The 27,900-nt window shown below is 44.2% G+C and overlaps 1 protein-coding gene across 1 annotated transcript in view; it reads left to right on the forward strand.

Annotated features, from left to right (window-relative positions):
- The window catches only part of NFX1 (nuclear transcription factor, X-box binding 1), a 1,119,153-nt gene that overhangs the window by 336,778 nt on the left and 754,475 nt on the right, over positions 1 to 27,900 (forward strand). The window contains exon 5 of the mRNA XM_078687738.1: positions 4,894 to 4,999. Coding sequence (XP_078543864.1) covers positions 4,894 to 4,999 — 106 coding nt within the window. The remainder of the gene's footprint in view (positions 1 to 4,893; positions 5,000 to 27,900) is intronic.

Genomic DNA, 27,900 nt, shown 5'->3' on the forward strand with positions numbered 1-27,900 from the left:
CTGCAGGGCTACTGCCCCCAACACTTTGAGATGCATTACTGGTTTCACCTCCAAAACCTGGGAGGAGTCCCTTGGAGATGACATCCCATTGGCCCCTATACGGACTATAAAATACTGACCAAGATAATTGCAGTGAGACTTCTCAAACATCTTCCCCACCTGGTTCATCCGACCAAAATGATTCATACCACGTCGGTCCACTACACTTAATATAAGCAGACTTTATGGAATGTTGGAAAATACATCAGCTCGGTGGCCTTATGCGGCATGCGTAGTGCTGGACCTGGAGAAAGCATTTAACCCTGTTGACTGGGAGTACATATTTGCAACATTGACCACAATAGGCATAGACTGGAGTTTGTAGAGGCTCATAAGGTTTATTCAGAGACCACAGAGCGTGTAAAGACAGGGCAGTGCGTCTCAGCCCCCTTACGAGCTAGCAGAGGCACGCGCCAGGGTGTCTCCTATCTCCACTCCTATTCTTCCTGGCAATTGAACCATTGACCCGAGGCTTAGACAGAAGGGTCAAGCCTAGGGTATACTATTGGAGGGGACAACACAAGTGGTCTCACTATATGCAGACGACGTATTGATTTAGGTGAGGTAATTTCGGGAGGACATTGTTGAGGTAACAGATATGCTTATGGGTGAAGTGGGCGAATGCTTGTTTGTTTCCTGAGTGCCCACCACAGCAGAAATTTGTGGTCTGTGCACAACGCTGGGAACCACACACCTCTTGGTATTTGAGCATCAATATCTATCATACCAACTGCGACCTCATCAATGGTAACCTCATGAAAACCATTGCCCCCCTCCGTTCGCAGATACCATTCTGCAGTGCGATCACACTCTTGTTGCAAGGCTGAATGTTCCTATAAAAATGGTGATACTTCCTCGTCTCTTATATTACTTTCACTATCTCCTGGTGAACGTCCCTCCAAGCACCTTTTGTACCCTAGATGCAATGCTGGGGGTCTTGCTGTGGAATAAGGGTAGCTGTAGAATAGCACTATTAAAAATGTAGCTCCCGGTGGAAAGAGGTGGCCTTAGGACCCTAGGTTTGTAACATTATTGTATAGCAGCACAATTGCAGTGGCCCACTCGCTTGATGGCAGAAAGGTACGTAGAGGAATTGGAACTGGTCTCTGGGTACCATGCATAGTGGGTGGTGAGAGAAGCTTTCCTCCCATGGGGGTGATCCCTCAGCGGATCACTGGCCTATTACAAGTGGCCCACAGTAGTTTTCAGAAGAGTTTATGTCTCATGCCGAATATGCCTCAGTACGCACCTGTAATCCATTTAGGTTCTATCTGACCGATTAGAGAACTGCTTGGGGGGCAGGGTATGACGATTTTGGAGGCAGGTGGGGTGGAAACCCAGGGGGACCTGTTCCAGGACCGGGACAGAGCACTAGTCCCTTTTGAGCAGCTGAGAGATGGCAGGGGCCTACTGGTGGGGCCTTTGGCCGGATAGTGGCTGAACTTGTACGACTGTGGCAAATCATTGACATTAAACCTGATCAGCACCCGCATATACTCACCATGCAAACTGTGGGGATGGCTCTCTCTTGATAACATGGCTGACGCAAGCCCTTTCACACACACATCACAGGATCCTAAGCAACTGTTTGGAAGTTCAAGGTAAATGGGGCCGATTCTGCTGGGATGTGTACCTGGTGTCTTCGGCTGCCTCTTAATGCCTAATTGTTTGCATGTCAGTGTACAAAAAAATTATTTGTCCATTCTGGTACAAACTAATATTCTAAACACGAAGTAGTCAAGATTTCTAAAGGGTCGCCCTACTGGTGTGGGTGTCGCACCCTTCGAACTTTAAGTAGGCACTGTGTTTCCTCGTTCATGGAACCGGGGAGGAAGGAAACATAGGCCAGGATTTGATGCAGAAGGAATGGAACGGGCTCTCCTACACCCAAGCAAGGTTGTCCGTAATGCCAGATTTCAGTACACACAGCACAACATTCTGCATAGGGCTTACCTAACTCCGGCGAGACTCCACAGCATCTTTCCTGGATCTTCATTCACCTGCCCATGGTGTATGGAGCCTGGGGCGGACATGGCACACGTTCTGGAATTGCCCGATAGTCAAAAGTTCTATGACTAGAGGTCACGGAAAAAGCCCACCAGAATAACGGGTTGCACTGATCTTTAAAATATGGCATGCAGAGGACACTACAAACCACCTATAGACTTAGAAATGCTTATAATCCATAGACAGATAGCCTTGTATTACAAAGCTAGAGTACCGCCTAGAATGTGGCATTGGGGAGCGCTGACGCTGAAGAGGGGCATGAGGAGGCGCGAGGGCTGCATAGGAGACCCCTTGTAGCAGATTGGGAAGGTTTACTGGACACCTTAGAGGTGCCCCAAGTGGACCTCGGCATGTAGGAATGAGAACATTCGTTAACATGATGCACCCCTTTCTGCATACTGGCCTCCCCGGCTCACGCTTTCAGAGGATGGTGGGGCGGAGAGTGTTAACAAGGTTGCAGATCCTGAGTTCATAATTTCCTGGCGATTGGATTTATCACACTAGGGGCGGGGTTGCGCAGGGCAAATGAGCTGAGGGATTAGAGGGACTGTTCCACCACCTCAAGCTGTTCTAGGTACGACTGCTGCTCATTTGGCGAATTGTTTGAACTCTTTTATGTTGTTTGATTTGAGATAACTGCAGCTCCCGATTGACTCAGAAAAGTATAACATGATGACAGGGGTTGCAACAGGATTACTGCTTGCATTGATATGTGTATTCTGTCAACATGTGCTGGCTGATACTGTGTTGCTAATGTCAAAAACCCTAATGAAGATGGTTAAAAAACCACAAAATGCCACCATCATAGATGCAACAGCGACAAAAACAAACCATGTGCTTGGTTTGATTATAAGATACTTTTTTTATGCCGCTCACAAGATTATAGTAAATTATTTTAAATTGGATCACCTTTCCTCTCTTAAAAAAATAATGATAATTAAAACCGAGGTGCCGTCTAGGCTTGCAACAATTGATGGGAAAGTTATGAACTGCAGAAAATAGAGTGACCAAGCTGCAGGTGTTAAATCGAATCCAACTGTGCCTTGCGCTACCCTGCCTAGAGGTAATTCCCATTTCTGTTACAGCAGCGACTCCACCTTTCTTTTTCTCAAGAGTGCTGCCATTTGCACCCTGAACCACTCTGGTACATCAAAAGATTGAGAAAGATTTTCTTTATCAAGAGTGCACTTATTTCTTGAAATCCTAAGAAACCATCTGGAAGTGCCAGGTAATGGGTCCGGCTTTGCTGCGAAGCGTACCTGGGTCTTTATTACAGATTATAGTGTGTTTTCCTTGTGAACGCTGGTCGCACTTTTCAAAAGGTGTGCTCTGCGCTAATAAGGAGAGTGCACCGTATTAGATGGAATGTACTGCCCCCAGGGCAGCCACAAACAGGTGCTGCCCTGGGGGCAGCGCATTCAAGTGAAATGCGGAGCGCTTTGAAGCAGCCGCTTCGTGTTTCACTGTGCAGACAGCAACCCACCTGCCCTTTTAAGGGGGATAGACAGGGCCAGACTGGGAACCACAACCGGCCCTGGCAAAGTGCTCGGCCGCCCCCCACACCCCCACTCGGGGGGGTTGGAGGTGCCGCCGAGCTCTTTGCCGGGGCCGGTTTTCGGCCCATTTTGGTACAGGGACGATTTTGCAGCCATGCTGCAAAAACGGCCCTGTAACAAATACGGCCCCCAGGGGCCCAAAACCGGCCCCCACCCGTGCGGCGCACCGGGGGATTGCCCGGTGCGCGCTATGGCCAGTCCGGCCCTGGGGATAGAGATCCCTGTGCAGGCTGGTGCAGCTAGTGGCTCCACCTGCTTGCAAGGGGATTGTCTGAGGGGGGAAGTCCAGAGGGCTGTCATGGGGGGGCGGGGGTGGGCGCACAGACAGTGCCCCGCCTTTTAGGTGGAGCACTGTCATCGAACCGCCTGGCAGCTGCTTTGCTTCTATGCATGCGTCTATAATACAGCATGGGCGCAGAGGCCAAGAGATTCCCTCATTTGCATAGGGCCACGTCACTATGCAAATGAGGGAATGCCCTTTTGAGAAAGCTCTGGTGCTACATGTGCACCAGCACTTTCAACATTACTGAAGGGGCCGCACAAGCATCTACAGCCCATTGTGTAATTCCATCGTGCCCCAGGAGCTTGCAAAGCAGGTGCACATGCCGTTTCGCCCTATGGACAGGTTCTGTAATACGGTCCTTGGCTGCCCTTAGTGCTAAGTACGTCATTGTATTATAAATGTATTTGTCCAGTCAGATGCAGACTATTACGTAAAAAAACAAGTAACGTCAAGATTTCTAAAGGGGTCACCCCACTGGTATAAGTCTTGCTCCCTTTAAACTTTCAGTAGGCACTGCGTTTCCTGGTTTAAGGTTCGACAGCAAAATCTATGTATTTTTTACAGCTTTTCCTCCATTATGTAATAATTATTTTATTGTATTTTCTTAAATTATTTCATTTACTCATTTTTATTTTTTTATCAGTGATCTGTGTACCTTGAAAGAAAGAAAGAAAGAAACAAACTGATATTTATAATGATTGAAAAAGTTAACATGTATTTTGGACTATTGCCAGTTTCATTTTAATGCCACATCAGCATACATTTATGGTTTATTTCTCTATTTTATGGTCAGATCAAGAATGGTTTTTATTCAGCTCCCTTCTTTTGAAGTGCTCCTCAGTGCTACAGCAATGAGCAGCTTCTATGGAACTGTAAATTAAATTGTTCATCAATTTTGTGATCATAGCTTTGACCAGTTGGTTCTGCTGATAATGTTTGTCGACAGGGCTTTTCTGCATTGGTATATAAACACGGTTGAGTATACATTTAAAAAAAAATCTTTTTCAGGTAAAGTAAAGAATCCCGAATGGAACAGAAATGAAATACCTCATAGTTGTGGTGAGCTTTGCAGCAAGAGACGCTCTGGCCAAGACTGCCCTCATTCCTGCAACATGTAAGTGTGTACCGTATGCTACTTTTTCAGTAATATTGCAGAAATTCTGCATAAATACACACTTTATTCACGCCATTCCTAATGTAACTAGACATAATTAAGTTAATTAAAAAAACGAGTTTTACTACACGAATGAAAGCAATTCAAAATGTATAGTTAAAATGTATGATAAATGTTACAGATGTCAAGGCTATCCCTGGTTGATACTACACATTTTACAGCACAGCGTTGTATGTAGAAGAGGCCCCATGCTCCCTGATGGTGAACCTCCCAGTGCGAGACATATCTGGCATCAGTCAATCACACAATACTTGTATAGCGCTGTTATCCAGGCGTTGCGTTGCTGATCTTAGTCGAAAAGCCAGGTTTTGAGTCTCTTCCTGAAGTCTGTCAACGGGGGTGAGGTTCAGAGGGGAAGTGCGTTCCAGCACTTGGCGGCGAGGTGGTAGAAGGAACGACCTCTACTGTTGCAATGACAGATGCACGAAATCTGTGTGAGGGAGGCGATGTGAAGGTGTCTGGATGGAGGTGGAAGTTCAGTTAGTGGATCATGTAAGCTGGTTCTTGGTAATGGAGGGCTTTGTAGGCGTGTCAGTAGTTTGAATTGTCATCATTTCTGGAAATGGAGCCAGTTGAAGTTCCTCAGGTGTTAGGTGATGTGCGTCTGTTGGGGCAGGTTGAGGATCAGTCTGGCCACTGAATTATTTATAGTCTGGAGCCTTCCCATGAGTTCATAGGTGGTTCATGCATACAGTGCGTTGCTGTAGTCCAGACAGCAAGCAATCCGGGTTTGCATGACTGTTTTCCTTGGGTTTTTGGGGAGCTATTTGAAGATTGTCAGTGCTGTGGCTGGCTCTGAAACCGGATTGAGAGGCGTCTAGCAGGTTGTTTTTCTTGGTGTTCAGTGGACTGGCGGTTGATGGCCTTCTCCAGGACATTGGTAGAACATGGGACCAGCGAGATGGGGCAGTCGTTCTGGAGTTTGGTGGGGTCTGCGGAGGGTTTCTTGAAGATAGCTCTGACTTCTGCGTGTTTCCATGCGCCTGGGATGGTGGCTATGGTGGTGGATGCATTGAGGATGGTGGTGAATTGGTGGCTGATCTCGTTGCTTTCTGGGTGGTGTAGAGGCAGTGGGGGCAGGGATCCATGGGTCCTCCTCCTGAGTGGATGGAGTTCATGATGGCTGTGGTGTCTGGTGCGGTGAGCAGTTGGTCTTGGGAGGCTTCTGTTAGAGTTTGGAGGATGGTGGGTTGGGGTTCGAAGTACCTGCAGATGGTGGATATCTTGTTGTGGAAGTGATTTGCTTGGGCGTCACAGAGTTCTTGTCATGGAGTGATCGTGCTCTCTGTGACTGTAGGGCAGGGGAACTCAACGATCGTGAAGAGTTCTTAGGATTGGTTGGCGCTAACCTGTATGCAGACCGCAAGGGAGTCCTTTCTTGTGGTATCTGTTAAAGGACAACTTGAAGGTGGATCGGTCTGAATGGTCTCTGCTGGTATGCTCTTCCAGTTGTTTGCAGCTACATTACCTTGTGCTAAGTTCTGGTGTGTACCAGCTGGCTTTTTTGGTGGCTTTGTGGGTTTTGGCTGGTGTACGGGGGCCACTTGTTCAGCAGGGTTGGTGAACCAGGTGTTGAAGTGTTTGACTGCCCCTTTCAGGTTGGTTGTGGCATGGGGGTGCGTGGTGTTGAATGCTTCCACCCATTCGGTCTGTGTCACTTTGCTCTAGCTGCGGAAGGAGATGCTAGGAGGATTGAGTGTGATGTGAGATGCACTAGTGATGGTGAAGAGGACAATGAAATGGTCAGTCCAGGTGAGTTATGTGGTATGGCTGTATTTGATTCTGTTGCTGGACATGAAGATAGATTCCAGTGTGTGTCCTGTTCTGTATGTGGGGTCTGTAACCAGCTGGGTGAGGCAGATGCTGTCAATTCGTTCCAAGAGGCTGGCGGAGTTCTTTACAGTCTGGTCATCTAGGTGGAAGTTGAGGTCTACAATGAAGATGTAGTGCTTGGTTTATTTGGTGAGAGGGGTGATAAAGTCTGTGATGGCTTTGTAGAGGCCGGAGCGAGGTCCAGGGGGTTTGTAGGCAAGTGTACCATTGATGATTGTTTTGTTGTCGGTGTGGAGTAGGAAATTCGGGTGCTCCATGATTGGTGTAGTCTAGTCATTGGTGACAGTGCAGCGGATTGATACTTTGTGGATGATGGTGATGCCACCTCTGTGTTTGTTGGCACAATCCGAGTGTGTCATCTTTTAGCCGCAGAGAGTCGCTGTGGCGATGACTGGGGCATAGGAGGGGTGAGGGCAGAGGAGGGGTTGAGCCAGGTTTCAGTGATGGGTTCGTTGGATGTGATGGTGTAAATGGTGTCCCAGACTTCGGTGGCATGTTTGCAGAGCAATCTGGCATTCATCAGGAGTCATTAGAGTGGTTATGAGGAGGTGTTGGTTGGCGGGGTGGGTGTGGCGCAGGTTTCTGTGAGGGTGGGTGATTCGAAGTTGGTTCTGGCCTCCATTAAGTAGGTCCTGGGAAGGGGCACTGTGGAGACGGGTGGCTGGAAATGCAGAACACGGCGAGCGAGCTGTCAGTTGTCTGGGAACAGGGAACCTAAGGGCTGAGACTGGCTGAAGAAGAGTCTGCGAGCTGGCTGCCAGGCTGGCTGCTGAGGGTCACTCATCAGGGCAGGAGCAGCCTAGCAGCAGTCGGGCGTGAGGAGGGACACAGGAGCAAGACGCACTGACCAGCAGCAAGGGAAGCTGGTGAGGACCTGGTGTTTCACTGAACCTTGAAAATATGATCAAATAAGTCACAGAGGAGATTAACCAGATGCAGTAATGTAAGAGACTGGCACCAAAAGGACTCCTAGCGGAATTATTAACGTCATACTTGGCCTGTTGACTACACACCTTCACACAATGTATACCACCTCTAGGGAGGCAGGAATTCTGACAAAGTATTTAAATAGAGGCATAATCACCACTATAACAAAACCAGGTTGATCTGCCGACCTAAGCGACTTGTTTAACCCTATCTCGCTTCTTAATGAGGAGGCAATGGTGCTTGCCAAGGTCCTGATGAATCGCTGCATGGCAGTGATTGGCTTTCTGGTGCATCTTTACCAGAGAGGCTTCATGCCTCAAAGGCTGAAGCAGCACAACGTTTGCCACCTTAACGCATTAGTCCTAGCAGGACAACTATGCACCACACTTACAGTCCTCCAAATTGACTTCAAGAAAGTGTTTACTGGCATAAACTGGTTTTATCGGTTCGCTCTTCTTAAAAGATTAAACATTAACCCTATTTTCTGTGCTCACACTCCGCTCTTCTATGAGATCCTGGATGGACGTGTTCATCAACAATGAATATACTGTGCATATTCTTTTCCATAGAATATGGCACGTGACCAGGATGCACTTTATTACCGCTTTTATTTGCAGTCTCTATCATGGAGCTTAGGTAGGCGCTGGAGATAGAGGACAGAGTCTCAGTATACGCTGATGACCTCCTAGTGTAGTGTAGTTCCTATTATCCCAATAGGCTCTGCGCATTGGAATAATATCTTCAATAGTATAGACCTAGGGCAGAGGTTAACTAGGTCTTCTACCGACGATATTGGACTTACAGTTTTGTGTTTGCCAGCTAGCTCAGAGTTCACTAGAAACTTTCTCGAATAGGCAAGGAGGATTTTAACCTCCCTGGATAGACAAGAAGGGATTTAGTTTCTGACAACCATAGAACATGACAACTTTGCTCTCCCCTAATCAAGAGTGTATCTCTAGAGTCGTGTGAAAACAAAAGACAACTTATTTTACTCAGTCAGTTCAGTGCATTCTTAGTTTCACCAGATTGTAGAGAAAAGGAAGAGACGGGTGTGTTCAATAAAAAGATGTTATTTATTGATCAGTCTCCTTTCTCATACAAGAGAAATGAATCGCTATTATTGTAATACTTATAGTTAAGTAAAGTGCATACAGTAAAGACAGAATTATAAAATAATACTGTAAAAGCATTGATATGGTTTCTGAGCCATATGATACTTTAAAATGGATAAAATAGATACATACATATATACATTTGACTAATCATACTCAACTGGTGCTTCTAACCACGCCTACCCCAGTGTACCTGACCTAAGCCTAATACGTGGGCGGGAGTAGATAAGTAGCATTTTAAGTTAAGTTTGTTTTGCCAAGGGACTGACTCGAGAATTCTCTGCAAGGGGTTATTCAGTTCTGTACCTGAGATCTAGAATGGTGGAGGGCTGGTATCTCTTATCCCAGGTCTTGATATTCCAGCTGCCTGCGAGGGCTGCTTGGAAGCGCCGGAGCTGGATTTCTCAGCAGGAGAAAGGCAGCGTCTCGTTCTCAGCGCGTCAGGAAGGCGGGGCAGCGCCTGTGGGCTTCGCTCTCTGCTGGGCTCCTCGGCACGTCTCGCTGCTCCAATCTCGTCACCACCGCATGTGTTTGCTTAAGGCAATGTCGGTAATATTTATACCTGAAAGGTGCCGAGATTGACGTAAGGATGGACATATATACGTCAATAAGGATGTCATATGAACGGGCTCGTTCGCACATTCTTTTGCCGAAGTTCTCGGTGAAATCAAAACAATGGCTATGGGAATTTCCCAGGTCGCTGTAGGTTTGATTTGTTTTGAGAACTCCGTATGCCTTATCAGGGGCTGGAGGAATATCGCTTGTCTAATTAGATGGCATGCGTTATGACCTAATCAGATAACGCGCTTCTGTGCCGTGGTGTGGCTTAATCAGATAACGGTTTTTGCACCGTTGGATGGCTGCTAGTTAATTATTAACCAAACCAGGGTCAGGAATAGGGGAATCGATACAGTACCTATAGGAATACATCACACCCACTCCACGTAGACTATGTCCATATTTACAAATCTAGGCATAGTGAAACCAGTAGCGTTTGTGTATACCGTACCACCCCAAAATACATTCATATGTATCCTGAAAAATTGAAACTACGAAATATACGAAACACAATCACATGTACTATATGTACAAGTAGTCTAATAATGCTACACATATAACGCATATTTTAAATTCATCATAAAAAAAATGCGAAAAATACACATGAAATGGCTCTTAATACAGAAAAAAAGTGCGAGACCATTTCATCACAATCATAAAGGTCTGTATGAGAGTGCTAGAGGATAGCGAATGTCTCGTGACTACCTAAAATAGAAATTTAGTTCTCTAAGAATAATGTCTACTTTAAGCAGAAGATAAGTGTCCCAAAAAATCGCAAATATTATTGAATTGGGGAAAAAGCTCTTTCAGTCTGAGAAAATGATGAGAATTTTTTTTTTTTTTCATATCGCTTTTTAAAAGTTGAAGGTCAAATTCAACATGTGGGGAACTCCGAGTGCTAGTTTGCTCAAAGTTATTCCTGCTGCTCTGGTGAAAACATCATATCATTTAGACTGTTGAAAAAACTGTCAACAGCGTCTTGCGTAAGTTCCACTAACTCGGAAAAAGTTGTTACCATGCATTCATGAGCCTGAGCATGATTGCCTCCATTGATGTTTTGATCAGCATAGCTGACTGAAGGTCGTACCTGATTGATGCTGCTTTCATCTTGTACTTCACTACCCCTCAATCGTAGTGGTGAAGTCTCCACGAATGCCGTCATCAGGATTGGTAGCCGCTGGGGACAGCACAATGCATGAGCCGTTACCGGACCCAACAAGGTATCTGCGTCCATTGGCACATCCGATTGTAGTGCCAGACAGGTGTCCAACACGCATTCTTCGCCGCATAGCAAGCACCTTAATACAGGCATAACACAACTTTGCCACATTGGTCTAAATGAAAGAGACCAAGTCATGTTCAGGTCCCGAAGCCGTGCTAGTCCAAGGACTTTACTTATGCGGTCCCGGTAGCCAATGGCTAGGATCATTTCTTCCCTTGTCGCAGGTGTTTTGTCTGTGACATGGTTTGCCATAGCGAAATAACAGGATCAAAAATAGGAAGCCTGCCACTAGTCCCAAAAGGAGAGGAAGTCTGCCAAAAATTGAATGGACAAAGTCCGGAAAAATACCCAGGATGGCTTGGAATGGAGTTAAAGCACCCGAAAACACTGCTTTAAATACACTGGAGACACCAGTGGTATCAGAAATATTTAAGATTTCGTTCAGTATTTCTGCGAAATGTATGGGGGAATTAGTTGATAATAATGAATGAATCTCTTCTGTTGTCCTTGCAACTTGGAGATCATATGTTTCTTTTGATGACGTGAGCCTAGTCGGCGTCTGTAGGAGCACAGTCTTCATTCTGCTTAAAGTATCTATTCGAATAGAAGCAATTTTCAAATCGGGCCATAACCTTGCCTCCCTGTCTGGAGAATCGTTCGGGAACAATACTCGTTCACAGCACATGACCTTCCTAGTCACGGTTATGAGATAAGGTTTTCCGGGCAGCAAACTACAACATCTGCGATCTACTATTAGAATGTAACTCCCGTTCGAGAGTCTCCTAAAGAATGGTTCTATTTGTGTTGCAGGTGTGCCTAGCTGGTAACATGAAAGGTTATTTGAAGTCCCTTCACAGGCTCCATGCAAGCTAATACCCTGACACAGAAGTGTGCCGCTTAGTGATTTTGCACAATTATTGCCACTGAGAAACACTTTCTGGCCTTTATTACTGACACATTCGTGTGTATAGGGCAAGTTCCATATTGACTTAATGTATCCTTTACCCAACCTTTCATACTGGCCTGCCTGTATATATTTTTGGCAGAATTGAAACTGGAAAGTAGTTATCGGAATATTTATTATTCCATGTATTATCCATTCAATGACAGGTCGTTCTGACATTGTCAATGGTAATCTCTCAAGTCTTTCAATGCTCAGAATTGTAAAGTCAGCACCCTTCTGTGCCAAACTGATTTGTTTATCAGTAAGGTTAAAGATATTAAATAATGACGTTGTGTTGATTAAACGCCAAGGCACATAGCCAGAACGCAGATTTTGTAACGTCCAGCCAAGCTGTACAATAGAACGCAATTGGGACTGACCGTGTTGTAACATCAGTAATTCTTGCGACATTATATCGATTGCTGAAGACACAATGCTGTCCAGAGAATATATTCTGGAGGACAGAGTCATTAACCCATTGTCCACCACAGAAAGAGATTTTTCCAAATTAATACGGTCAATTTCCCGTATTTTTTCTGCTGTCTCAATTTGAGTTACTTTCCAAACTTCGTTATAAGCTGCATATATAGAGGCCGCTATGAAACGTTTTTGACGCTGTTTGCGTGGTCCCAATATGAAATCACGCAAGTCAGCACCTTCTGTAAGTAAAGTTAGGTGTTGCTTAATTTCAGCCAGTGTGGACGTTTGTAGCCATTGAAGGCAGAGCTTGCCCACGCTGTAGGTGGTTACTATCCCTGGATGTTGTCTTTGGGAATATCTAGGGTCTGGCCTGGTCAATTTGAACCCCTGTATTTTGTTCAGGAATCTGTCTTGACAGTTATTTGTGTCTGTGGGCCAGATCAACCATTGTTTCCATTCAGGATGTGTTCTGTTGTCTTTTAATATATGGTTTACGTCTATCTCATCATCTATAGAGCTATTACTGCTGACTGTTGGTTTTGGAATAGACGGTTTGTTCAAATCTTTGATTTTGGCTAAGCCAAGACAGGTAGTTTGTTGAATAGTGTCATTCAAAAATATAATTTGTTCTGGGATCATGCAGGCTCTGAACAATGATTCTATACCTTGTACTTGCCAATCTTTTGTACCCCAAACAGTTTTTGTTTCAATGTTACTGTTCCAGAAATTAAAACCAAATGTATTCATTTGCTCAAAAAATGAATCTGAATATATAAATTTTGTGTTGGTAAGCATGGTCTTCATACCTGTCTTATTTGACAATTTGAAATAAAATGTTTCTGCATTACTTGTGTTAAACCCTGAAAAGTATGAATATTTATCATAAAATGTTTTCGAGCTATCTTTTGGAGGAGTAGCACAATTTTCCCATTGGTTATAATTTAAAACATTTTTAGGTTGTGCAGATTTATGGAGATAATGGTTACCATAGTGGTTATAGCAGAACATTTGATCATAATTAGACGAACCCTGCAAATAATCATGTTCTGTAAATTTAGCAGACATCACAAGATCAGACATCATATCATTAATACTTTCAAAGTCCCAATCATCAGCAAATGTGCTTGGTTTTACAAAGTCACTCAATGAGATCTTGAATTGGTGTGGATACTTCAGGATTTCACCTGGACCATAGATTTCATAATCAGTTTTGTCCCATACTACACCGCCTGGTATAGGATTGGCTGTGAAGTTCACTGAAGAAAGTTCTCTTTTCTCGATGTGTGAAGATGTGTGTGGTTTAAGGACCAAGTTGATTTTCTGGCTTGCTCTGTCCATTTTAGCATATTTTCCTTCAATGAAATGTCCCAAGCATAGTACCATGATGAGCCAAAGAATGAGGATAAATGCACCTAAGGCCACCCAAAATTCAATCCATGGAGAAATCAGATAGGTTTCTTTCAGCTGTTGAAGAAGTTCCTTAGCTTTATCTTTAAAAGTTTTTGTTGATGGCTGTTTCTTTGCTTCACTCAGGTCTTCAGATGAATCATCGAAGTTGATGAAGTAGCCGGATGCTGTTCTGTCAATTGTTCCAATTGCTTTTGGATTTTGCTTTGTTTCATTAGCAAAGTCTGCAGTTACATCATCATAGGTTGTTGTTTCTTGATGAAAAGCTTTGATTTGGGTTTTAAGAGGTTCAAGTTCCATTGCTTTGTTGCATAGTCCTTGTTGATTCACTGTAGATTTTCCAAATGTGATCAGTCTTCCAGTTTGAGCCTCTGTATTCGTAGCAAACATTGGTGTTCTGCTACTTCTTGGGAGTCCACTTGGCCTACTATTTGTTATCGGCCACATGATTATGGTTTAACCAGGTCGATGGATATGACTCGGTTCTCCTTTTTACCAGCAAGGGGCGGTAGTACTACTGATCTTGTCCCGTTGATAGACAAGACAGGAACTGCTTTTCTGTAAGAAGGCCCAAATTCCTTCTTTACCGCGATCTTTTCTCTGACCAGATCCCCGACTTTTGGAATCCAGACAGACCTTGCTGGGACAGCCGGTTTTTCTTCAGTGGTTGTTGGCTGTTGTTTCAACTTTATGTTGCTCAGGTCTTTTCTTGTTTCATTTAAGTCCTGCAAAATAGCCAAACGATCTTTGATATCAAAGCTTTTGTCTTTAACCACTGAAGTCTGACTATCCAGATCTTGGATCATCATTCTAGTCCCGAACAATAGTTCGTACCGACTGAACCCTTTCAGAGAATTCCTTGGCAGGTTATTTAGACTACGTTGGACACTTATTAAATGTTTGACCCACCCAGCTCCCGAACCTAATACCTTTTCCGTTATAGATTGCTTTATGTCTTGGTTTTTTCTTTACACCATCCCGTATCCCTCAGGAAGGAAGTGAGAAGAGTCCCGCTATGCAATGCTCATTTGGCCATGCTTCCCTATAAGCTTGAGGGCTAAAGGGAATACATTATTCAAAACGTAGCATGCTCCTAGCGTATATGCCTTTATAGACTTGCAAATCTTTTTTATAACATTCCAGACGTCAGCCGAGCGCTGGGGTCTACATTATAAGTGAAAATTAGTCTTTTTATGTTAATATGACGCTTTTTCATGATGGGTACTTTCTTATTGTTGTTGTTTATCTGGAGCGAAATGCCATGGCAATGGTCCTCCTCGCTCGCCACTGCGATCTCTGTTACAGTCTGGGCAGTTTTTTACAAAAATGTGATGATGCAGGCTCATGCCTGGCCACCAGTACACTGATTGTAATTTTTCCAGAGAATCTTTTTGCTTAAGGTGTCTGAGACCCTCACCCATATGTGCGTCTGCTATTAACAAGCCTCTCCTGTCCGTGTTTGGAATTACTCTATCCCCCACTCCAGGGATTCGAGCAAAAGGGACTGAGTTTGCATCGATTATGTATGTATAATTGAGTGGATAATTGATCGGTAGCGCTGAGCAGTCGCCTTTTGATGACGTTTTCACCGCCAGCACAGTTTCACCGTCAATGTGTTTTACTGCACGCTTTTTTGTAGCTACGGAAGCCGATTTACTTGCTACCGCTGTGGCTGTCTCAGCCAATTCCCTGCAACGTGAACGCCATCACGCTGATGACTCAGTGAATGTATCACGTGAGTTTTTGGTAGTTCTTTCTGTAAAAGAACTACTTGTTCCCAGAGCACTTTTTGCTTTATTGTTGCACCTGTGTCATCTTTGTAACCGTTTTTAATCCATTTCTGTAAGTCATTATTGTATGATTTGACGCAGTAATACGAATCGCACACTATAAGTGTCGGGAATTCGCGATCGGCATTATCTAGCGCCATTTTCAATGCTATTATTTCAGTTTGTAGTTCTGAATTATTTTCCACTGAGTGTGTTTTTGTAAGTAGAGGTCTTAATTTACCTCCGCGCCACACTTCTTTTACAATTTTGCACGTGGCGTTGTAAGCCAGCTCTCCCCAAACTGAGGGTTGAGCATGTCTGTCTGTATATATTACACAGGCATATTGTCGTAAAGGCAGAATGTCGATTGGCAGAGGGTATTCTCTCATATTTTAGAAATTTTAATTCTTTCATTTCCGGGTCAAAATAGTATTTTACTTTGTCTGTAGCAACAGAATGTACCCATTGTACCCATTCTGGATTTAGTGCAGTTGTCGGTAAATTACATGGTGTTGTTAATGCCTCAAAAGCTGATTCTGCTGTTCTGACTGTAACCTGTCTACCGTCTGCTTGGCATTTTTCCTTTGCTACAGCTGTTTGAACCGCATGAACAATGCTTTCCTTAATGCTGAACCTTTTTTCAGCTTCTGTGTACAAATGTGATTTGTATGCTATTGGTACCTTCTCTCCCTCATTAGAGGTCAGGTATGTGAATCAGCATCTTCCTGGGATGACTCGAATCACAAGGTTGCGTGTGTTGTCACGTGTTTGTAATTTTGTTTTAACTAACATATCTGTTTGTAAAGATCTCAAAATTTCTGTGTGTTTTTGAGTCCAATTGATTCTTTTAAAATCTGGTTTTATAAGATCATAGAGAGGTTTAATTCTCTCTGCATAATTTATAATGTAAGTTCTTCCGAAATTTAGGAAGCCTAGAATTGATTGTAAGTTTTTCAGTGTTCTAGGTGCTTGGATTACAGCACATTTCTCTAGGAAATTGTCAGCCAGGCTTTTGCCTTCACTTGATAGTTCATATCCTAAAAACAGGACTGGTAGATGGGCAATCCTTGACTTTTTAAAGTTGAATTTGTAACCCTCTGCTGCGAACCCAAGTATTATGGTGTTCACTCTTTTCAAGTGAGTATCCAAGTCATCATCTGTTAGATAGATGTCGTCGACATAAGATAATGCCTCGTCATCATATGTTTGTAGTAATTCTGTTACTCTCGCTGAGAATAATCCTGGGCTGTTCTTGAACCCCTGGGGCAAACGACAGAATTTTTTTTGCGTGCCATTTATTGAGAACGCTGTCAAATATCTGCTCTCTGGTGCTATATTTTGACAAAAGAATCCATTAGAAATGTCTAATGTGGTTTTGTATTTTTTGCGCACTATGTTATTCATTAGTGCAGCACTATGCGAGTTTTGTACTGCAAATGTTTTGCAACATGAGTTAAGGTGTCTGTAGTCCAAAACAAGACGATATGAATTGTCTGGCTTGGAGACAGGAAACAAAGGGTTGTTCATTTGTGAGGTGCAAGTTTCAATCACCCCCTGGTATTCAAGTTGATCTAGGATCTCTTTTACCTGTTTTTTAGCTTCTTGCTTAATCGGGTACTGCCTCTGTGCAGTAGGTTGTGATTTTAGCTGGATTTTGTGAGGAGGAGAGTCCTCATCCCATCCCACATGATTTTTATATAAGGCAGGGGCTTGAGCTACTGCCCACTTTCTTGCAAGTGTATATTTTTTATGAATTGGAATATGGTTTGAGAAGGCAGGCATAATTATTTCTTCGCCATGTGGGCACTCCCTGACAAACTCTGGAGGCCAGTCTCGTTCAGCTAGAAGGATGTCATAGCCCTTGGAGAGATTATCCCAAAATAGACCCCTAATTTTTCTAGTCTTATCCCCCTCTATACGCAATGTTATTTCATATATTTTATGAGGTTTGCTAACTCTGGTATCTGCAGTTTCCACCTGAATGTATTCATTCGTGTCCACTGTCTCCAGATGATTCATAAGGATCTTGCGAGCTATGCTCACTTCTGCTGCGCTGTCTAGCATTGTCTGAGCCCATTCTCCGTTTTTCAGCTGTGTCCTCAGTATTCTCGGCATTGTTAATTACTTTAATACTGGCTACCTTCTTTTTTGGAAATTGTAATTTTTTATTCAGATGAGCAGGTTCTTTGTCTTTGGTGCTCTTCCCTGTGTTCTGATCGTCCTCTTCTTTCCGATTTCTGCGAGGAAGTCTGAAAAGATTGAGAGGGACGTGTATCAATATCTTGATATCTATCAGGTTTTTTTATATTATCCCTATTTCTAAGGTTGTATTTTTTCACAGAGGGCTCCCTTTGTGGAGACTTGCGTCCTTGGTCAGGAGATCTTTCTCTCCGCCGAGGAGACCTTCCTCTGGACTGGAATCTTTTTTCTTTAGGATTGGATTGTTTATTTCCATCCCAGCTCTTTTTTTGAGTGTTTAAATTATTTTTAATAAATACCTTTTCAGGACTTACAACTAGTTGGGGTTTCACTGGTATTCCGCCAAAACTATCGCTTCCTAGTTCTTCATAGGATTTTTTTATGATTCTGGCAATTTCAGATGGTTGGTCTGCTATATTTGTCTCTTTTAACCTCTGGCGAATCGCCACATTTGCTGCTTCTCCCTTTATGTTGGCTAATAATATTGCAGAGACCTGCTTGAAGTCTTTCAGTAATTTCATACCGAGAGTTAAAGCGGGTTCTGGACCGTATTCATCTTGAATCTGTTTTAGCACATCTGGTATTACTGACATGGATGGTACACCATGTGTTTTTGTGTAAATGGAAGCAAAGACTGTTCCCCAAGTGTCACAGTCCTCCACATGTGGTGCGATTCCCATTGGAAGACAGATAGTCAGAATCCTATGTTTCTCAACAGGGGTGGTATCTGGAAACACCGCCTCTATTTGAGTGATTTTTTGTGCTAGCCAGAAAGGAATTTGTTCCCGTTTTGCGGGTACTTTACCTAGACAGGACTGTATGTTCTGTGGTGTAATTTTATTTGTGTTCCCCTGATGAGTGATCAGCTGTGGAATTTTAATTGCTGGTTGGATTGTTGAAGTCCTGCATTACATATTGGACTAATTGTCTATGTATTTTTATTAATTGTTTTAGCTGTGCTAAAAGCTCTGGTGCAGGCATTTCTTCAATGTCTGGATGTGGTGTGTATCCGGCTAGGACCGGCCACGTTGCTCCTGGTCTACCTAGTGGACCGAGCCTGGTGATGTGATTATTATGTTTTAGGGCGCCATGAAACAAGAGCAGGTGCTCTTGGAATTTGAGTGGTATTTCCACCTCCTCGAAAGGAATGTACTCATTAGGAGGTTCCTCTATTTTGTAATAGTGGAAGTCCTTTGTTACAGCGTTTGCTGCTGGAAAGTTTATCCATGAATAGAATACCTCTGTCTGCCGATATTCGTGTGCCTCGATTACAAATATGACTGTACCACCTCTCGGTGTCAGCCCATTTTCTATAAGTTTTAAAGTTATAGATTTTCTTATGTTGACCGGGATGAGTATTGCATCCGGGTCATTTTGCAGCAGAGTATTGTCTGCTACTAGGAGTTCAGCTGCTATTCTAACTGTCTCCCTTTCTTCTTCACTTTCTGTCATTTTACTGACAGGAAGGTTATTCTGTTTGTTTGCAGATCAGGTTTCTATGGAAACAAAGATTAGATGCACAATATTTTGGAACAGTGTATCCTTCAACGTTGAATAAACCAAGAACCATACATAGGAGTCTCCTCCTGTGAGGTTTGGCGGATATGACCTTTCACCCACTCCAGACGTCTTTGGAGTATTATGGGAAAAAAGGGGTCTGTGTGAAAAAGCACGACTGAGTTACTCTAATGTCTTGCGTTAGTTTTATCGCCTATCCAAACGTTGGGCGCCATGTAGTGTAGTTCCTATTATCCCAATAGGCTCTGCGCATTGGAATAATATCTTCAATAGTATAGACCTAGGGTAGAGGTTAACTAGGTCTTCTACCGACGATATTAGACTTAAAGTTTTGTGTTTGCCAGCTAGCTCAGAGTTCACTAGAAACTTTCTCGAATAGGCAAGGAGGATTTTAACCTCCCTGGATAGACAAGAAGGGATTTAGTTTCTGACAACCATAGAACATGACAACTTTGCTCTCCCCTAATCAAGAGTGTATCTCTAGAGTCGTGTGAAAACAAAAGACAACTTATTTTACTCAGTCAGTTCAGTGCATTCTTAGTTTCACCAGATTGTAGAGAAAAGGAAGAGACGGGCGTGTTCAATAAAAAGATGTTATTTATTGATCAGTCTCCTTTCTCATACAAGAGAAATGAATCGCTATTATTGTAATACTTATAGTTAAGTAAAGTGCATACAGTAAAGACAGAATTATAAAATAATACTGTAAAAGCATTCATATGGTTTCTGAGCCATATGATACTTTAAAATGGATAAAATAGATACATACATATATACATTTGACTAATCATACTCAACTGGTGCTTCTAACCACGCCTACCACAGTGTACCTGACCTAAGCCTAATACGTGGGCGGGAGTAGATAAGTAGCAGTTAAAGTTAAGTTTGTTTTGCCAAGGGACTGACTCGAGAATTCTCTGCAAGGGGTTATTCAGTTCTGTACCTGAGATCTAGAATGGTGGAGGGCTGGTATCTCTTATCCCAGGTCTTGATATTCCAGCTGCCTGCGAGGGCTGCTTGGAAGCGCCGGAGCTGGATTTCTCAGCAGGAGAAAGGCAGCGTCTCGTTCTCAGCGCGTCAGGAAGGCGGGGCAGCGCCTGTGGGCTTCGCTCTCTGCTGGGCTCCTCGGCATGTCTCGCTGCTCCAATCTTGTCACCACCGCATGTGTTTGCTTAAGGCAATGTCGGTAATATTTATACCTGAAAGGTGCCGAGATTGACGTAAGGATGGACATATATACGTCAATAAGGATGTCATATGAACGGGCTCGTTCGCACATTCTTTTGCTGAAGTTCTCGGTGAAATCAAAACAATGGCTATGGGAATTTCCCAGGTCGCTGTAGGTTTGATTTGTTTTGAGAACTCCGTATGCCTTATCAGGGGCTGGAGGAATATCGCTTGTCTAATTAGATGGCATGCGTTATGACCTAATCAGATAACGCGCTTCTGTGCCGTGGTGTGGCTTAATCAGATAACGGTTTTTGCACCGTTGGATGGCTGCTAGTTAATTATTAACCAAACCAGGGTCAGGAATAGGGGAATCGATACAGTACCTATAGGAATACATCACACTAGTGAATCTCACCTACCCAGAACAGTTGGGTTCTTGAGCAATGCAGATACTTAATAACAGTGTCTTCCTGATAATAGAGGGGGAGTTGAAGACTGGGTCTACTGCTCATACCTGAAACTAGCAATGGAACAAGATATAATATCTCAGGATGCTCATCTCAGATAGTGAGTGGCAGATCTGGGAGGGTAATGCCACCCTCTTGATGGACTGCCCATCTCTACTCAGAAGGTATTATCCTTTACCTGGGCCTTTCGAAGTACCTGATACACCAGCTTATGTCATTCCGAAATCCTCCAAGTCTCATTCTCACTCTTCTTCCTCGCAGGCAGGCCATCTACCTTCACCTTAAGTAACTACATTGGCTCCCTGTCCAAACAACATTTACAGCCAGATGTTGAGCTTCCTTTATAAAAAAAAAGGCCCTGTTATCTTCAAAAACGGATTCGGCCCTGCAATCATTCCCACTCCCATTCCCAGGTGCCAAACTTTACCAAACTCTTATTTTTTAGTACCTTTTCTTTCCTCACCCAACAGCCAGGAACAAAAGTGAGCTCCTCGAGATACACTTCTCTCCATTTGAGGCCAGGTACCATAAACAAAACTCAAAACCGGGTTCTTTGACACAGAGTTCAGCAGCTTGGAGCTCTGTCATCTTTAGTGCTAGGGGTGCCCTTTCTGTGTTGCTTTTATGCTCTACAAATCCGTTATTCCCTCACTTATTCGTTTATTCATAATGAAGTTTGTGAGACAGTTTTCTGATACATTATAACATTACACAATCCATTTTTTACATTCTTAAATTCAGTTTTCATTATTCATAACCCATCAAAATGTTAGTAGCACATCACAAAACTCAAATGTCTCTACAGGAGTAAATAAAATTAAGAGACAAGTCTCAAGAGCCCACTAAGACTCCAATTTCAAGTCACCAGTGTTCCAACAGTCACGCTATCTTAGGAGTAAGTAAGTACTCCCATGGCCGCTAGGCCTGAATCAAATCTTACCAACTCCAGCAAAAGTGTAGCGTTCGGAGTCCTGGAGTGCAGCCTGTCCACATGCACAGCTTGTATGCTACCAGTCCAAGATTCAATATTTTCCCTGTGATGTTAGAAAAATACGATAAATGGAGTTCCCTTCCACCAAGATCTCCCAACCTAAACTATCATTAGTCTGTTTGCCGTTTGTGAGCCATAGACTGAGCCTGCCCTTGTTTCAGAGTGGGGATTACGTCGGACTTCAGCCAGCTCCTTGCCGGACCCGCTGCGCGGGTCCCGCTGCGCGGGTCCCGCTGCGTTATCTACGTGTGTGCGGGGAACCGCAGGGTTGCGAGCTGACCCGCAGGGACTCGAAGTACCAGGAGTCCCTGCGTGAGGTCGAGACCCGCAACACCTGGGTCGCTCTCCCTGCCTGCCCCGCCCCTCGCCTCAGCAGATAAGGACCTGCTCCAACCATCAACGCTGGGATCTTCTGTTTGCCGTTTGTGAGCCATAGACTGAGCCTGCCCTTGTTTCAGAGTGGGGATTACGTCGGACTTCAGCCAGCTCCTTGCCGGACCCGCTGCACGGGTCCCGCTGCGTTATCTACGTGTGTGCGGGGAACCGCAGGGTTGCGAGCTGACCCGCAGGGACTCGAAGTACCAGGAGTCCCTGCGTGAGGTCGAGACCCGCAACACCTGGGTCGCTCTCCCTGCCTGCCCCGCCCCTCGCCTCAGCAGATAAGGACCTGCTCCAACCATCAACGCTGGGATCTTCTGTTTGCCGTTTGTGAGCCATAGACTGAGCCTGCCCTTGTTTCAGAGTGGGGATTACGTCGGACTTCAGCCAGCTCCTTGCCGGACCCGCTGCACGGGTCCCGCTGCGTTATCTACGTGTGTGCGGGGAACCGCAGGGCTGCGAGCTGACCCGCAGGGACTCGAAGTACCAGGAGTCCCTGCGTGAGGTCGAGACCTGCAACACCTGGGTCGCTCTCCCTGCCTGCCCCGCCCCTCGCCTTACCTCACTTCTATTAATGTTCTAAAGCACCGCTGCGCGCGGGGCGAAGACCGGGCAAAGAGCGTGCCGTTTGAGGCCGTTCGAGGACGGTAAGGACTGGACTGCGCCATTTCCCTTGTTACTATCCTCGTTGCCCATTATACCTTGTTTGCACTTCGGTCACAGAGAGATTATGTGTTCACGAGGAAGTCGCAGTAAGACCGCAAAGGGAGGGAAAATGTCGAACGGGACTCTCGATGATTTCATAACAAAGACCAACACGGCTATTGACATTGAAATCACCAAAATGCAACATAGAGTTTCCATAGAGTTAGACGCGGCTAGAAGACTATCCCAGGACCTAGCCATGTCAAAAAGGTCATCCATAGGTAATATTGCCTCTGCTAAAACTCCTGAGCGCCCGCTAGGCCCCCGGCCGCTAATAACAAAGGCGGTCATTCATCAATCTACAGTCACTTCACAATCTGCGCAAGTCATTACCCCAGTACTGGCCTCCCCTAAATCTAAGCAGAACTTTTCGATAAATCCACCTGTACTAGATTTAAATATCTTCAAAAATTCGATTCTGAGTGCTAATCATAGGGTTGTTCCTCAAAAAAGAAAACTCATTGCAAGATCAGCCTACGCTAGAAAGAAGGCCAAAATCGCTAGGGCACAATTCTTTAATAATAGAAGACCCCCTGTACTAAGCAGGGTGGAAGGAGATGGGCCCCAAGTTGACCCATGCCTAAGTGACGAGGAGTCTAGTACAAGCACAGATAAAGTTGAATTAGATATATTAGTCAATGAGGCTCGTTCACATCTCGTCGCGGGGGTTAATGGGGGACCCGCGTGCGAGCTAGAGGGGAGTGATGAAGACTTTCTAAAAATAGTATGGGAGACCCTGAAAAAGCTCTTATCCCCCCTTGAATTCAGACTCTCAAGCATAGAAAATCATCTGCTGGAGATGGACAAGACTATTGTTACACTAGCCAGCCTTAGCCTAAAGCAAATGGAACCCAAAATTTTACTGGGAGTAGAGAACACTGCGCAGGTACTAGTAGCAGCTACACCTGGTCAGTCCCCGCCCAAACCGATACCCAAACCACGTATAAAGGCTTACAACCACACAGCCACTACTTCCCAAACTATTGCCCCCGCTCTCCGCCCTGCACAACGTATGCCACTTACAAACCAGGTCGCTGCCCCGAGACCAAACAACACCGCGACCCATCGCGAGCCACCCAACAACACCCAGGTAAACGATGGAGTTAAAGTAACTGAAAGGGGAAAAAATATAGTAGAGAAGAATCCTGTAGAAACAAATCCTCCTTTACCAAAAACTAATCCTAATCCCCCCACGAATAACATATCAAGTAGAGAGTTGGGCGAGCAGTCAACACAGCACTCAAAAAGATCAAGACGCAGGACAGTTGATCTACCTCCGGAATCAGCCCCATATACAATTGTTATGACAGGAGTCCCAGAGTTAGCAGAAGGGGTCAGAGAGAATTATCATGCCTTAAAAAATAAAAACATCTATTGGTTGAAGCTGAATAGACCCCTCCCCGCACATGTCAATGGAGAAATCCTGTCAGTAAGGCGCGCCGTTTGGGTGGGCTCAAGACCGAAAGATAAAAGGGGAGACGTGATAATTATTAATTTTAAGGATCATAGGGCGGTAAGAACTATAGGAGACTGGTATGAGGTCACAGGAGGAGATAATATCTCCACACATTATGTTAGCTACTTCTATCCACGGGAATTGATGAATAATCCTAAACACCACCAAATAAGAAGACCGCGTCCAGAGTGGAGAGAAGTAGGCTATCAACCTACCCAGAACCATTTCTTTAACCAACCTCCGCAATTACTCTATCCTCAGACCTATTGGAGCAATTTGAATAACAAATATCAAACATCATTCCCAGATTTTAATATACCAACATTTAATCCCTTCTCAACGTGGTGTGGTCTAGAAGGAATAGATTGACTCGATAGTAATCTTCCCTTGATTCAAGACCATACCATGACAAAAGAAGCTACTCTTTTTGGTGACACCATTCCAGACACCTCAGCTGAAAATCGTAGTACCGAAGGACAAAGTCAGTCGACTCAACCCAACAGACCATGTGCGAGGAAGGGGGAAAATTCCACCAGGGGGAATAAAACCAGCACTACACCTATTTTAATTCATGAGGAACATAACCGGGATTTGGAGACACCTGTGCCAAACAAAGAAAATAAGACAAATGAGAGACAGGTCTTTGGCAGGAGAGTAGAAAAAATTCAAATAATGTTTTGGAATGTTGCGGGTCTCCGAGAAAAAATTCTGGATGGAAGTGTTTCAGAGTTTGCTAAAGAATGTCAAGTCCTAGCCCTCCAGGAGACCTGGCTCACGAAAGAAATGCACCTGACAGGGTTTAAAACTTACTTCTCAGCAGGAATCCCAGGAACCTATGGGAGAGCTAAAGGCGGGTTGATAACCTACATATCTAACACTATACCAGGTCTGGTAGTTACTGCACTTAGTTCAGAACCTTATTACCAGATTTTGAGATTGGCATTTAAGACAAAGAGGACTATTCTTCTCGTTAACATTTATGATAATTTAGTGGAAAACAAGAGAATAAAAATACTGGGGGCTCTCCGCAAGAAACTGACAAGTGGCATGAAAACTAACACAAGGGCTAGAACCCCCGAGTATCGTTTGGGGAGGTGATTTTAATCATCACCCTTGTGAAAGGCCAAATAGCAATATCTGTAGTATGAGCCATGAAACAGAAGAACAAATTACCCATTTTAGTCACTCAGTGGTGGGAGATTTCTTAAACGAAACCATGTCCAGTTTGGACCTAGTAATATTAAATCAAATAAACCCTCTATCTGGGAAATTGGACCCTACCTACCTCGGAAGGGGAAGTGAAACAACAATCGATTACATCCTCACCACAGCGACCCTTGTAAATAGGACCATGAATTTTAGAGTTAAAATTAACACATTAAGCGATCATTCAGCTTTAACCTTCGAATTAATTTTGGATCAAGGCCAGCTATCACCTCAAACCTTAATGTCCACCCTCGCCCAGAATAATATACAACTTACAAAAACAAATGGTTACACTCTTGGGTGGGGGAAGATTGATCCAAATGAGTTGACAAACAAGGTCGTAACCGCAGCACAATCAGCAATAATGAAGTGCTTAGATACTGAGGCAAGCGATGAGGAAGTTCTATCCCATTTTAAGGTGATCCTAGGAAAAGTAAACGAATGCCTTACTATGAAGCAGAAAGGGATCACGGAAAGAAAAAAAGGATGGTTTAACCATGACTGCTCAGCCGCCCATAAAAAGCTAAAGAGAGCATTAACAAAAACAATAAGAGATCAAGAGGAGGTCAGGAACCTGAGAAAAGTGTATAGGCTGGCGTGCAAAGTGAGAAAAGAAGAGTTTAAAAAAGCATTATGGGATCAGCTGCACGAAAGCTCACTAAACAAAAATAGCAAATTATTTTGGAAGGTGGTAAAAGCACCTTTCCTGACTGATATAAAAGATCAGCCAAGCATAGAAGTAGCTATTGAGGGACAAACCTGGGTAAATCATTTTGCAAAGATTTTTGGCAAATCCCTAGCAGTAGCCCCTACAGAAAGAAACAATAGCCCAAATCAGGATAATCCATTTCCAATCCCATTGGTAGTCAAATTACACGAGGTAATAACTGCAGTGAATAATGCCAGTAAGAGTGGAAAAGCCCCTGGTCCGGATGGGGTACCAGTTGACTTTTTTAAATTTAGATTAGATCTTTGGGCCCCCATCATAAAAAGGGTGTTTGACGCAACAATGAAGTGTGGACTATTCACATCCTGGACCCAATCAATTTTGGTGCCCATTTTTAAGAAGGGAAATAGAGAGGAGGTGACCTGTTATCGACCGATCTCCCTCCTGGACTCACTGGGGAAAGGACTAGGCAGAGTGGTTCTCCAGCGTTTACAGGAGTGGGCGGACGATACCGGGACCCTCTCGGATATCCAGTATGGCTTCCGAGAGGGCCTCGGAACAACGGAACAAGCCCTGAACCTGGCCCTGCTGATGGGAAAATATGTGTCGGCAAAGCGCGAGAAGTTATACATGGTATATGTCGACCTTTCCGCAGCTTTTGACTGCGTCTGCCATGCAAAACTATGGTCAGTCTTGATCAACATGGGAATAGACAAGGTTCTTGTGACCTTTCTCAGGGAACTCTACTCCAACGCCTCCTCTAGGGTGCGTTTTGGAGTACGGGGTGAACTGTCAGAATCTTTTTCCGTAGAGCGTGGCGTCAGGCAGGGATGTGTCCTTGCCCCCTTCCTCTTCTCCCTCTATACCAACGGTCTTGAGGTAGAGATGTTGAGGGGGGCTTGGACTTGCCCCGTGTGAAAGATCGACTGGTGCCCGCCCTTTTATACGCGGATGACGCGGTGATCCTAGCACGTACCCCACGTGAGCTACAAAAATCTCTGAATAGCTACGCAAAATTTATGAGCGACCTAGACCTCCACATAAACATAAAGAAAACATACATTATGGTAGCAGGCCAAGTCAGGAAACATGGAAAAAGCATCTTCCTCAATAATGAAAAATTAGAATCAACCCCCCAATACCCCTATTTAGGGATTATGATAGATGAGAAGCTCAACTGGAGAGTGGCCATAGAAGCGCGTAAGCATCAACTTTTGCGCTCTATTGCTGCTCTTATGAAATTCGCCCAGAAATTAGGAAAAAACCTCCGGTTGAACTACTTCAGAACTATAGAGCAAAGTGCCATTCCATCGCACTTTATGGGGCTGGCCTGTAGGGTCACAAAAACACAAAAGCCCTCCAGGTAGCGGTGAACACTTTCACAAGATTTTTATTGTCAGTCCCAAAAAGAGTCTCCACCTTTGCCAGTCACGCAGAATTGGGATTGCCACATATCGAGGACCTGGCCAAAATTGAACCCGTACTTCTCTGGCGCCGAATATGGGTGTCAACAAAAAACACTTTAACCAAAGCCATAGTTGCTGACTGTATGACTCTAGATCGTGTTGAAAAAATAGACTGTTAATATACGTAAAAAATCTTCTCACTGACTTAGGAATGGCTGAGTACTACCACAACCCTGAAACGATTGCTGAAATTCCAAAAAAAGAGCTCAAGGCAAAGGTGCTGAGCCATTTTGAAGAGCTACGTATTACTGTGGAGATCAAGAAACTATCTGTACAACACTCTCTAGCGGTCATGACTACTTTGAAAATTGAACCATATTTAATCTATGTTGATTCGCAGTTCGAACGGTTCTTATTAGCGAGATTCAGGTTGAACATCTTCCACAGGGCTGTAGCATTTCCTAACAGAAATAGCTGGGAAGAAAGT

Source organism: Lissotriton helveticus, chromosome 4_1 (assembly GCF_964261635.1).
Source record: "Lissotriton helveticus chromosome 4_1, aLisHel1.1, whole genome shotgun sequence".
Lineage (NCBI taxonomy): Eukaryota > Metazoa > Chordata > Amphibia > Caudata > Salamandridae > Lissotriton > Lissotriton helveticus.